The sequence below is a fragment of the Pristis pectinata genome, chromosome 7, assembly GCF_009764475.1.
Source record: "Pristis pectinata isolate sPriPec2 chromosome 7, sPriPec2.1.pri, whole genome shotgun sequence".
NCBI lineage: Eukaryota > Metazoa > Chordata > Chondrichthyes > Rhinopristiformes > Pristidae > Pristis > Pristis pectinata.
Window position 1 is genome coordinate 60,044,549 of NC_067411.1, and position 12,484 is coordinate 60,057,032.

General features: G+C 39.4%; 1 protein-coding gene across 1 annotated transcript in view; it reads left to right on the plus strand.

Moving 5' to 3' along the window:
- Positions 1-12,484, plus strand: part of acer2 (alkaline ceramidase 2) — a 44,701-nt gene that overhangs the window by 17,283 nt on the left and 14,934 nt on the right. Inside the window, exon 4 of the mRNA XM_052019741.1 lies at positions 7,611-7,748. Coding sequence (XP_051875701.1) covers positions 7,611-7,748 — 138 coding nt within the window. The remainder of the gene's footprint in view (positions 1-7,610; positions 7,749-12,484) is intronic.

Here is a 12,484-nt window from a genome sequence, read left to right on the forward strand (position 1 = left end):
AGATCAGAGTTGTAGGACCACAAGAGTTCCCAAAGGGTTAATGTGGATATAATGATAGGGAAAGGAGAGGACTCTCAATTCCTCCTTGAAATTTTAAATTTGAGTGTTGGTGGATGAAGAACCAATGTAGGCCAGCAAGCATAGGAATGATGGGTGAATGGGACTTGCTGCTAGTTAAGATATGGACAGCAGAATTTTGGAGGCATTCAACTTTTTGAAGAATAGTAGGTCAGGAAAATGTCGAATGAGGTAACAAAAGCTTGAAGGAGATTTTGAGCAACAGAAGAACTGAGGCACAATTAGACTGGGACACCATTACAGAGCTGGAAGTAGGAAGTCTTTGTGATGGAAGGGATATGGACTTAAAACATAATAACTTTAGAAATAGGAGACCACTGGGCCACCTCAGTGCCACTTTCCTGCACAAATCCCATGTCCCTTGATTCCCTTAATATCGTAAAATCTATTCATCTCTGTCTTAAGTATACAGTGAATGTACAAGTAACTCAGCCTTCACAGTCTCTTGGATAGTGAATTCCAGAGATTCACCAACCTCTGGGTGAAGAGGCTTAGCTCAGGGTCCAACAACTTGCAGTTGGTTATCAACTGTCTGAGAAGTTGCCAAGGAAGGGGAGAAAATTGATTGGAAGGCAACAAAACTCTTTCTGCTGCTGAAGATGATGGCTACAGCTTTCCCAGAGTTTACCTGAAGGAAACTACTTATCCAGCATCCATTATGCTTATCCATTCTGGATGCTGGATAAGTAGACAAGGGAGGCAGAGAGACCATAAGAGGTGAAGTAGGACTGGTCTCATCAAAGTACGTGAGGAACATGCTGTCATGTCTTCAGAGTTTATCAACAAGGGGCAGCCTGTGGCTTAGTAATATATCTGCACTCTCTGTCGTTTTTATTTTGTTATTCTCACCTAAGATTAGTTTCTAGGAACCTTGGCCTGGTTGACTGCTTATTCTCTTTGTTCAGTGATTACTTGTGTCAGAAGTTTTAAGTCATTGCCATGAATTCAAATAGCAATCAATAAAAAAGTTAATGTAAAATAGAGGTATATTAAACATAATTCAGTCTTTAAAATTTCCAAAATATGTTGCTCATGGAATCTCATTAATTAACTTTTCTTTTATTAAATGATGCGGTGAATTGAGATTACAGATTCTTAATGTGGTAACTAAATGTGCAAAACATCAATCTTAATTATGGCTTATTTGCAAAATACTTGGATAGTGTAAGTCTTTTGTACTGAAGCAGGGAAAAATTAAGCAGTAAGAAATGGTAGAAATGGTTGTTAAACACGTTAAGTGTTTGCTTCTGAACTGATAAGTATGTTGTTCAGTAATGATGAAAAACAGGAAATACTCTAAATGCATTGAATATCTGTCTGCATCTGTGGAAGGATCTGCTGCATATTTCCATGCTTACTGACAAACTTATTTTGTACTCTGTGGCAGTTCCTGTATTTATTTTAGATTGCCAATTTTTTATGTTTTGTTTCCTCTTCTTTCATTTGCCTGGTGTAGAACTATGTGAAGTTAGACAAAGAAACAACAGATGTAGTTAATTGTTTATCACCATTGGGAAGTGCATGTACACGGGTGCCTGTGGACTCTGTTGTAATAAGAATAGGCCTCACAACTGGTTAGCTGCTGACAATAGCCAGACTTATACATAAGTATGTGAATTTGAGTGGGGTTCAGAGGATTGCAATACCTGTGCTCTAGAATGAATCAGTGACTTCAGGACAGTTGTGGAAGTGGTGGGGGCGGCGGGGAAGTTGAAAGATAAATGACAAATATAAGAGGCTGAGGTACAGCCATTCTGTAGTGTCAGTATCTGATATGATTTGTTGTTTTGATTTAAGTACCTACTTCCTGTGTCTTACTTATGAGTGTATCAGGGACCTGGTTTGTAAGTACATTGTGATCTTGTTGCAGTACAGCACACTTACTGAGGCACGTAAGTGACACTTGGTGTAATATTAAGTTCCTTATTAACAGTAAACAGAATTCACCAGTGCAAGGCTGTCAATTCCTGAGACGTGGGACTGCTGTGCTGCAAGGTTTGCCTTCACACAATATGTTTAATAATCATAGGCCCATTGGAGACTGCATTGACTTGGAACAAGTATGGTTTCCATTATTGGATTAATAAAAGACTCCCAATTTGTGACAATAACACTTTGATGCACTTGTGGCTATCGTTTCCTCCCCATCTGAGTGGAACTCACCTCTTTGGGACAGGTGTTACTACTGGTGAAGGTTGCCCTCCCCCAGTAATTAAATAAGCCCATTTCCAGTGTTCAGAACAGGGTCAACAACTCATCTAGGGGATGGCTAAAAGTTCTTTTCCTGCTATATCTACCCATACCAGAGATGGGATCCAGGAAGTCAGGAAGCAGTGCATTGAATCACCTGTCATACCTGAAGGAAAGATTGAATAAGAAAAGTATGTCAATGACCACACACAATTGTTTTTTTAAGTAATTATAAGATAAGATATCTTTATTAGTCACATATACATTGAAACCCACAGTGAAATGAATCTTTTGCGTAGTGTTCTGGGGGCAGCCCGCAAGTGTCACCACGCTTCCGGCGCCAACGTAGCATGCCCACAACTTCCTAACCTGTACGTCTTTGGAAGGTGGGAGGAAACTGGAGCACCCGGAGGAAACCCACGCAGACATGGGGAGAACGTACAAACTCCTTACAGACAGCAGCCGGAATTGAACCCGGGTCGCTGGCGCTGTAAAGTGTTACGCTAACCACTACACTACCATGCCTGCCCAAAGTAATATTCAAATTCATAATTTCAAAGTAGATTATATTGTGGGTTGCAAAAACAGCAGTAGGAATGTATGACTAGGAGTAGGAAAGGAAACTACAACCATACCAACTGTCTTCTTATAAATTGAAGGTCAACTTGATAATGGTTGTTACTTAATTAAACTTTTTTAAATTTCCTGCACAAATATAAAGCTTTACAATAATAAGTACCACTGCTGGTGATAAAACAAGCTCCCAATTTCTATTCCAAGCTGAATGGTACTTCAACTGAGATGTGCAAGATGATTGAAGGAGTAGGTAGGGCAGATAGGGAGGAACAATTACTTCTGGTGGGACAATCCAGGACAGGTAGTGTAATCTCAAAATTAGAGTTAGACTGTACAGTAGTGATATCGGAAAGCACTTCTTCACACAAATGCTGAGACAGATCGAGTTTTGTTAGGAAAGAGTTACTGAACCAAGGCAAGTCAATGGAATTAAGATACAGGAAGCTATGATTTGATTGAATGGTGGAACAGACTCAAAGAGCAAGAAGGCCCATTTCTATTCCTATGTTCCCAGTTTTACAGTGTGTTTTCATTTCTTCTTGTATTGTAGTGCAAGCACTGAGGAGGAAACAGGACCTCAAGAATAGCCTTATAAAACCGGAATGAGGTGATGCAAAATTATAGGTTGCCTAAGGATGAAGTTGTACATATAACTTTACACGTAGTCATTTATGACTTGGTAGGATTACAGTCTTTAACCTCATGACCTGTGATTATCTGGTTGGGGAGAGTTGTCTTGTTGGGCACAGTGTTTGAACACAGTTTGGGGAAGCGCATGATGGCAAACTGGGATCTGTTCAATTAGAGATTAAGCTAAGGAATATTTTGGCTGTAAATACTTACATAAGTCAGTTACAAGATAAAATTCTCAAGGGCAAAACAGTCTTACCGTTATTTATTATGGTAAAGGGATTGCATGATAGGAAAAAATTAAACCAATATACTTATTTTGTACCATTCAGTTTTGTTGAAAACAAGTTAATGCTTTGATTGTGCACGGGATCAACATGTTATACACTTACAGTTCATTTCAAATTATTCTCTTAATTAACAAGGTGTTTTCCATGACAGTTCTTCTACAAAGCTGGATGAATGGGTAAAGATTTATAAGACTGTGAGTTAATGGAAAAATCTGCCTAGAGTAATTGGAATCTTCCTATCCTCTTCCAATACATGTTCCAATTTGATCACACCTGCCCTTTCCCAGTGACTTTGCTGTTGCCTGTCAGACAGCTGGTCCGGGCTGCTACAATTTAGACTGACATTGTGCAATCTTAATCTGGGCCTGCTGGTTCTGAAATCCCAGCATTGTCTCCAGTCTTCTTAAAGTTTTCATCTCTTAAGCCTCAATCACCGGACAAGCACCTTGCAGGAAGATCAAGGTTGGGAAAGGAACATTAAAGACAGGTATCGAGGGAATGCAGAAAGGAGATAGTTTAATTTATTTACGCAGATAAATTTATAAATTCTGGATAAATTGATTTGGATATGCACCTGGCATTTATTTTGTGTGCAGTCAGATGCAATGGATACTAATCAGTGTTGATGGTAAGAACATATAATCATATGAATTATGATCAGGAGTAGGCTACTCAGGCCCTCAACTCTGCTCCACCATTTAATAAGATCATGGCTGCTCTGATTGTAATCTCAACTCTGTATTCCCACTGTTCTTTGAGGAAGAGAGTTCCAAAGACTCACAATCCTCTAAGAGAAAATAAAGCCTCCACATCTCTGTCTTAACTGGATGACTACTTATTTTTAAACAGTGAACCCTTGTTCTAGATTCTCCCAGAAGAGGAAACATGCCCTTCACATTCACCCTGTCAAGACCCCTCAGAGTCCTTTGACTCCTCTCATTTTTCTAAACTCCAACAAACACAAGCCTAGCCTGACCAACCTTTCATCATAATACACCCTGTCTATTCCAGGTACTATTCCAGTAAATCATCTCTGAATATCTTTCCTTAAATGAGGAGACCATTACTGTGCACATTACTCCAGATGTGGTCTCACCAATGTCCTATACAACTGCAGCATAACTCCACTACTTTTGTATTTAATTGCCCAAGCAATAAATAATAACATTCTGTTAGGTTACCTAATTATTTGCCGTACCTGCATATTAGCCTTTTGAGAATCACGTACACCCATATTACTCTGCATCAGAGAGCTCTGCTGTCTCTCACTATTTAGATAATACAGTATTTCCTTTTTACTTCTATTGCCAAAATAGACAATGTCACATTTTCTCTTATTATATCCCATTAGTCAAATCTTAGCCCACTCACTTAGCCTTTCCAGATCTCTCTGTAGCTTCCGTTTGTCTTCTTCACAACTTAATTCCTATTTATATCTGTCATTATCAAACTTAGCAACCATAGCTCTGGTGCATTCATCCATATTATTTACATAAATTGTAAAAGGTTGAGGCCTCAGCTCCAGTCCTGTGACACACAACTTGTCACATGTTGTCTCTGTTTTCTGTTAGCCAGCCATTGTTCTATCCATTATCTCATATATCAACAGCATTTATTTTCTATAGTACCCTTTGATGCAGCACCTTATCAAATGCCTTCTGGAAATCTAAGTATAGTATATTTTCTGAACTCCCTGTATTTCCCTTTGAAGATGTTACTTCTTCAAAGAACTACAATAAATTGGTCAAATGTAATTTCCCTTTCAGAGAATTATGCTGACTTTGCCTGAATACCTTGACTTTTTCTGAGTGCCCTGCTATGTCCTTAATGCAGCTTCAAGCCTTTTTCCCATGACAAATACTAAGCTAACTGGCCCAAACAGTTATCTCTGCTACCTCCAGTAAGAATATGGCACCAGGGCATTTCCCCTTTAAAATGCTATTTGGGATTTTGGGTGGCTGCGTAACATCTAGAAAATGGAAGTCATGTGACTTGATTTAACCCTAAGTTCCAATGTTCTTCAATGCATTACTGGAAGTATTATTGCAGGAGTGACAGTTGGTATAGTTGGTGATATTCCATAGAACAATTTCAACTTAAAATCTGGGCAAGACACTTGTTAGTGCCACAACCCATTGGCAGTCACGAATGTTATTTTAACCAATAGTCACTTATGTATGTGACAATTGAAAAATTCTGCTATTTCCTCTATAATGTGTAATACATCAAAATATGCTACCAGTTTACACCCCTCATGACAATTTCTAACAGATTCTGTTAATTGCATTTTCAGCTATGAAAGAGAATGGATACATAAGATTTTATAAGAGAGCAGTGTCACAAAATAATAAGGGTGAAGGGGAAAAGAGTTACAACACTAAAATTATCTGGAACAAATACTTTTGCACATTTGGGCTCTAACCACGAAAGAGGTATAGGAAGGTTTCCTCCTTTGTTGCACAACAAAGAATGTTCCAAAACAGTAATAGCAAGGAAAATCAATTTAAAGTTGTTAAATTACTCCTGTTTCAGTTAAGCAAAATATCAGACATACTCTCTTCCTGTTTCTATCTCAGACATATTATTTTTACCACTGGAAAAAGCATGATAGGAATATATATTTAGTTGGAGGTGAAAAATCTGTAATAGTTCAACAGTGAAATAATGCCAGCCTTTTACTAAATATTTTGTGCTGCAGAAGTCTTTACCTTCAAAATCTGCACACTAGTACCAATTTTTGTACTTATGCTGCCATGTCGATTTTTTTGTATTTGCAAGCACTTATCACATTGGAAATATCACAGGCAGTAATTCACAATGAAGATTGCATACTCTTTAAAAGTTATTATCTGATTTTCAGGGTTTAACTGAAAACCCTGCATCAGTTCTTTCCAGCTAGACCGTCATGACACTGATATTATCATTTTGTGAACAGATGGTTCTGATGTAATGTTTGTTGTAGATTGTGAAGTGGAAGTGGATTTCAAATCAATTCACTTGCATCCATGTCTAGTCACAGCTGCTGGCCAGAATGATGAAATAAATTGCAGAGATCACATGCTAATGTACTTACAACAGTTTGAGAAGTTTTACACTAGATGTGTGATTTTTGAGGTATACGTGCAGTAGAATGCTGGAATTATTGGGAACCAGATGGAAATCAAAGAGGGTAAGGTATTATTATTTCAATTGTTCACATCTTAGAATCACTCATCCACTGTATTTCCCAACTTCTCTGTTATTCTGTGGCCAGTAATGCGGCACTTTCCATTGTGCATGATTGGAGACAAATTTCAACTGTTTTTGACTGATTGTTTCCTGCTGGAAATTGGCATTTGACTATTAGAGGGGAAGGCGCCTTAAGCATCCGCCTAATGCAATTTTCAGGCAGGCCTGCAAATGGATCAACAATATGCATGGCTAATGGCCAGAGTTCTTTTTAAATATGCAAATTAGCATCCTATCAAATACCCCACTTCAACCCTCTGTAGTTTGTTGTTTAAGCATCCAGTCCTATCTTGGTCGCTGCCTTTAGTTTGTGGTGTCAACCCTCCTCTGTGGTAATATTTGAATAAATTGTTCCCAAAAAAGCTGTTCACAAAACTACTTCCAAGGACTGTCTTTTATCTACAATAAACTGTGAATGAAGACAAAGTTATACAAGGCACCCCTATGTTGCTGCAAAATATTTGTTGTCAGGCAGGAAGTAAGTGATGATAGAACTAGTCGTGTTATCAAGAATCTAGTGGCAAAACATACACAGGCATGAGGGATATAGCTACATCTAGATGGAGTTTACTTTCAAATAGAGAAGAGTCCACCTCTAATGTCTGATTCTTGTCCTAGGAGCCGATTTAAGGCTGCTGTTGGTATTCTGTCTGGCGTTACCACGTGTCTTGCATTTGTGAAGCCGGCAATCAATAACATTTCATTGATGACACTGGGAATCCCCTGTACAGCTCTGCTTATTGCTGAATTAAAAAGGTAAGTCATTGCAAACAGTTGGATACAAATAGAACTACCCACTGCACAGTAAGTAATGCACTTTTATGTTGATTTAAATCTATTATTATGATTGCCCTGTTTTCAAATGTTGACAAGTTCTTATCCCTGTATCTAACCTACATTTGCAGGTGACAGATTTTATATTGAATCCATGTCATGAATTCGAATATAATTAGCTCCTTCTTTCATTGTTGTAGATGAAAATCTATCTTTGATAAATTTGAGAGCAAAGACTAACTGGCTGGTCATCACCATCCACCACCCTGGTTCAGGAGGCTTCCAGTCATCTAAATTCACTGTGCACCTCAACTTGACCTTTTTGTCCTTGGACTCCTGCATTGTGTGTTAAAACTCAACCAAAGAATGAGGAACAGCAATATAACAACTTGTATTTATACAGTGCTTTTAATGCAGCAAAATGTCCCAAGGTGCTTCACAAGAGCTCAATCAAACAAATTTTGACCTTGAGCCACATAAAGAGAAATGAGTGCCGACAGCCAGAAGCTTGATCAATAAAGTAGTTTTAAAGGAATGTCTTAAAGGAAGAAAACGAGGTAGAGGGGCAGTGAGCTTTAGGGAGGGAAATCCCCCACAGCTTCTGCCAGTGGGGGAGATTCTAACTTCAGCAATGAGCAAAGGGCCAGAATTGGAGGAGTGCAGACATTTAGAGAGCTGTTAAATTGAAGCGATTACACAGATAGAAAGGAACAAGGCCATTTAGTGCTTTAAAATTAAAAGGACATGTTTTAAAATTAGAGAAACAAAGGACTGCAGATGCTGGAATCTCGGTGAAAAATACTACGATGCTGGAGGAACTCAGCAGGCCAGGCAGCATCTGTGGAGAAAAGCAGGTGGTCAACCTGAAGAAGGGTCCTGACCCAAAACATTGACCACCTGCTTTCCGCCAGGGATGCTGCCTGGCCTGCTAAGTTCCTCCAGCATCATTGTGTTTTTCATATTTTAAAATTGTGGTGTTGCTTAACAGGAGACAATGTAAGTCATCAAGCACAAGGGTTATGGGTAATTGGGATGGTAAAGGGTAAAATAAAGAAACAAAAGGAGCTCCAAGTAACAATAGGATGGTGCTGGTTAGGTCATGGGCACCAGGGATGTGGAATGGATAGAATGAAGGAAGACAGACAGCTGTGTGTTGGATTAGTCAAATGTGGAGGTAACAAAAGTATAGATGGGGGCTTTGGGGACAGGTGAGCTCAGGAAACAGGCAGGTATCTCACCTTTCTGTTGGTCATGTTACAGTCTTCCGGATTTATCACTAAATTAGAAAAAAATAAAACCACCACCTTCATTATCTCAGGCAGTGCTTGTAGATAACAATTGTATCGTTGTTATTTAGAGCTCCTTTTGTTTCTTTACTTTATCGTTTATCTTCTGTTTTTATCTCAATATTTAATCTGTCCCACCTTCTAACCTTTGCCTTTGCAATTCTATAAAACCTGTCACATCTCCTGTATTCACTAGAGTTCAGAGAAATGAAAGGGGATCTAACTGAAACTTACTAAGTCCTGACAGGGCTAAACAGACTGGATATGGGGAGGATATTCGCCCTGACTGGGTGCTCTGGAATAAGGGTCACAGTCTCAGGGTACAGGGTATGATATTTAGGACTGAGAGGGTGGTGAGTCTGTGGAATTCGTTATTATAGAAGACTGTGGAGACCAAGTTGCTAAATATATTTAAGAAGGGGACAGATAGATTTCTTGTCATAAAGGGCATTAAGAGGTATGTGGAGAGCAGAAATGGTGTTGAGATAAAAGATCAGCCATGATTGTATTGAGTGGTGGAGCAGGCTTGAAGGGATGAATGGGCCACTCCTCCTATTTGCTGTGCTCTGTTTTTATGAAAGCTGAGAAATTTAATTCTTAGGCCTAGAAATAATGAAACATTTTTATGCACCATGCAATACGATTTCAAAACAAGATAATTACTGAAAGTTCCAAGAAGTGCTCAGTTTTCCTTCTAAGCTCCCAGTGTGTCTGACACATTAATGTGCAGATCCCAAATTCCACTTCCATGGTTTGAGTCCACATATGCATTGCCCAGGGATGATGTGGATCACTTGTGCAGAAGCAGACCTTCACAGTGCTTGTGTTGCCTGCTTGTTGTTAGTTGAAAGGGCACTGCTTGAACAGCTCTGGGCCATTTAGCACACCTTTCCAGGGCCCAAACATTTCCTCTTTCACACAAATGCTGACCTACTAAGTACTTACAGCAACTCTGGCCATTGCTTTAGATTTCTATTATCTGCAATATTCCACTTTTGTACTAAACAATGCTAATGCTGTTCTCAATAGTTTACAGGAAACAGTGCTCTCACTGTTATAAGAAAAACCTCCAAATTGAGGTTCTGACTTTGTTTTCAATAACAAGTGAAGCTGTTATTACTTATTATGACATTGTTCTGGCATTGCTTTTCTAGTACTTATTAGCTTCTTTTGGTCAGACTACAAACATGTTTTGAAGTGAATGGCTGTTTTTCTACTGTGGAGTTATGCTCAATGTACCCTGTTGATCATTTACACAGTGTACAAAAGTCATGCTGTGGAATTATCCTGTCGTCAATGAAATTCTGTTAATCAGGGAGAAATTGGTGATAATATAGTGTGGGTACTGCAAAATGAGTCCCTTGCCGTATCTACGAGACATATTTCCCCAGAGATTTTCAGAAGATTCTTTCTGACCTTGTGATTCAAAGCATTGTTGCATTAAAGAGATATCTCAATCATTTCACTTCATTTTTCTTGGCAAGCTGTGCACAAAGCAATTATAGTTGGAGGAAAAGGTTGAATTAGCAATGCTTACCTCTTTTCCCGGGATCTGTTTATCTGATTCACATGTTCAGAGTATATGGGTGTGGTATATGGGTGTGGTACGTTATTATTTTAGAACACCCTGCTTCTGAAAACAAACATGGAGTGATTCTGGAATATTTGTTAATGCTAGCTTTATTTCTAGATTTACAAGAGCAAGAGTGGAATGTTATTCCTCCCACAGCAATTGGGTTGAGGTAAGATGAGAAGAAATTATCGAAAGGAGATGACTCTGACGTCTGCAGTTCCAGTTATCAGAGGTGCTTTTGGCTACATGTGGGTAACTGGCTCCCTGGATCTTTAGGGGAAGGTCAGTCATCATCACAATGATAAACATAATCCCCAGTTGGCAAAGAAGGGGATTTTCAATTAAATAAAACAGGTTTTTGAATTTGGAGAAGGTATGATAACAAAGGCTTGATTTTCTTGGCTAATGTGAAGTGCTTCCTCAGGGCCAGATGGACATTAACCACAGTTTCATTCAAGGTGATTTGATACCCGCTGGGCTTGGTGGCCAACCATTGTCTGTTGCCAATGCATTCAATGTCTTTTTTTCCCAGGACCCTTCCAGTGTGTTACTGGGCTGATCCCAATGGTCTTTCACTTGGCTACACCTGAATGTACAAGCCAGGTTCTTGGCGGGATGTTTGCTGAAGTGTTGAAGTGTGAAGTTCCTCTGTGCATCTCAGATTTAAAAACTGAAAATGCTAGAAATACTCAGCTGATCAGGCAGCATTTTTGGAAAGAGAAACAGAATAAACGTTTCAGGTGAAGACCCTTTGTCAGAACTGGGAAAGAGAGAATGCAAGTTAGTCTTAAGCTGCAGAAGAGGTAGGTGAGGGTTGGATGAGACACGGGGAATCTCTCTGATGGTGTTAGGTCAGAATTGCCAGGGAAATAACCAGTCTGATGGATTAATTATGGGAGCAGTTAGAGAGAGAGATAAAATGAACAAAGAAGCTTAAAATCTTTGCGATGAGGGCAGTTTGTAAAACAATGTAAAAGCTGCAAAACATGGAGCTGTAGGGAATGCTTAAATAGGTCAGGCCATACTAATGGAGAGAGAAAAAGTGGGTCAGTATTAAAGAAGGATGACCTATGGCAGAAGTTGCCAGTTCTGATACAAACAGAGAGAGCATGATTTATTTTATGCTTTTGAATTCAGTGTTGAGTCGCAGAACTGCAACATGCCCAGAAGGAAGATGAAGTATTGTTCCTCAATCTTACATGGGGCGTCTTTATAACAACGCAGGTGACCACAGAGAGAAAGGTCAGGGTGGGAGTGGGATGGTCAATTAAGGAGGCAGGCAACAGGAAGCTCAGGGTCAGCCCAATGGACTGAACACAGGTGCTCTTCAAAGTATTCACCCAGTCTACATTTGAATGTCTCCACTTGCAGAGAAGAGTGTGATAGGAAGCCCACAATATAAAACAGTGCCGAGAAATCCACGAGGGTATTCTGAAGGAACTTCGTTACCCAAAGAGTGGTGAGAGTGTGGAAATGGCTCTCACAGGGAGTGGTTGAAATGGATAGTATTGATGAATTTAATGGGAGGCAGGGCAAGCATGTGACGGGGAAGGGAATAGAAAGTCCCACCGAGAGATTGAGGTGAGATGAAAGGAGACTCAAGTGGAGCATAATTAAGGCATGGAACGTTTAAGCTGAATGGCCAGTTTTTTCTGTTACATACTGTATGCCATGTAATCTTATGCTGGGATGCCCCCACCGCTTGAAGATTCACTTAACTATTCCAACTGGAACAAATAACAATTGAAAGCCACCAATACTAATTCTCTGCCCATTGTCCTTTGAATGAAATAGTTCATTAAGCACACATACTGCTCTTGCACATCTGCCTAATAGCTCCTGTCATGTATTGACGTTCA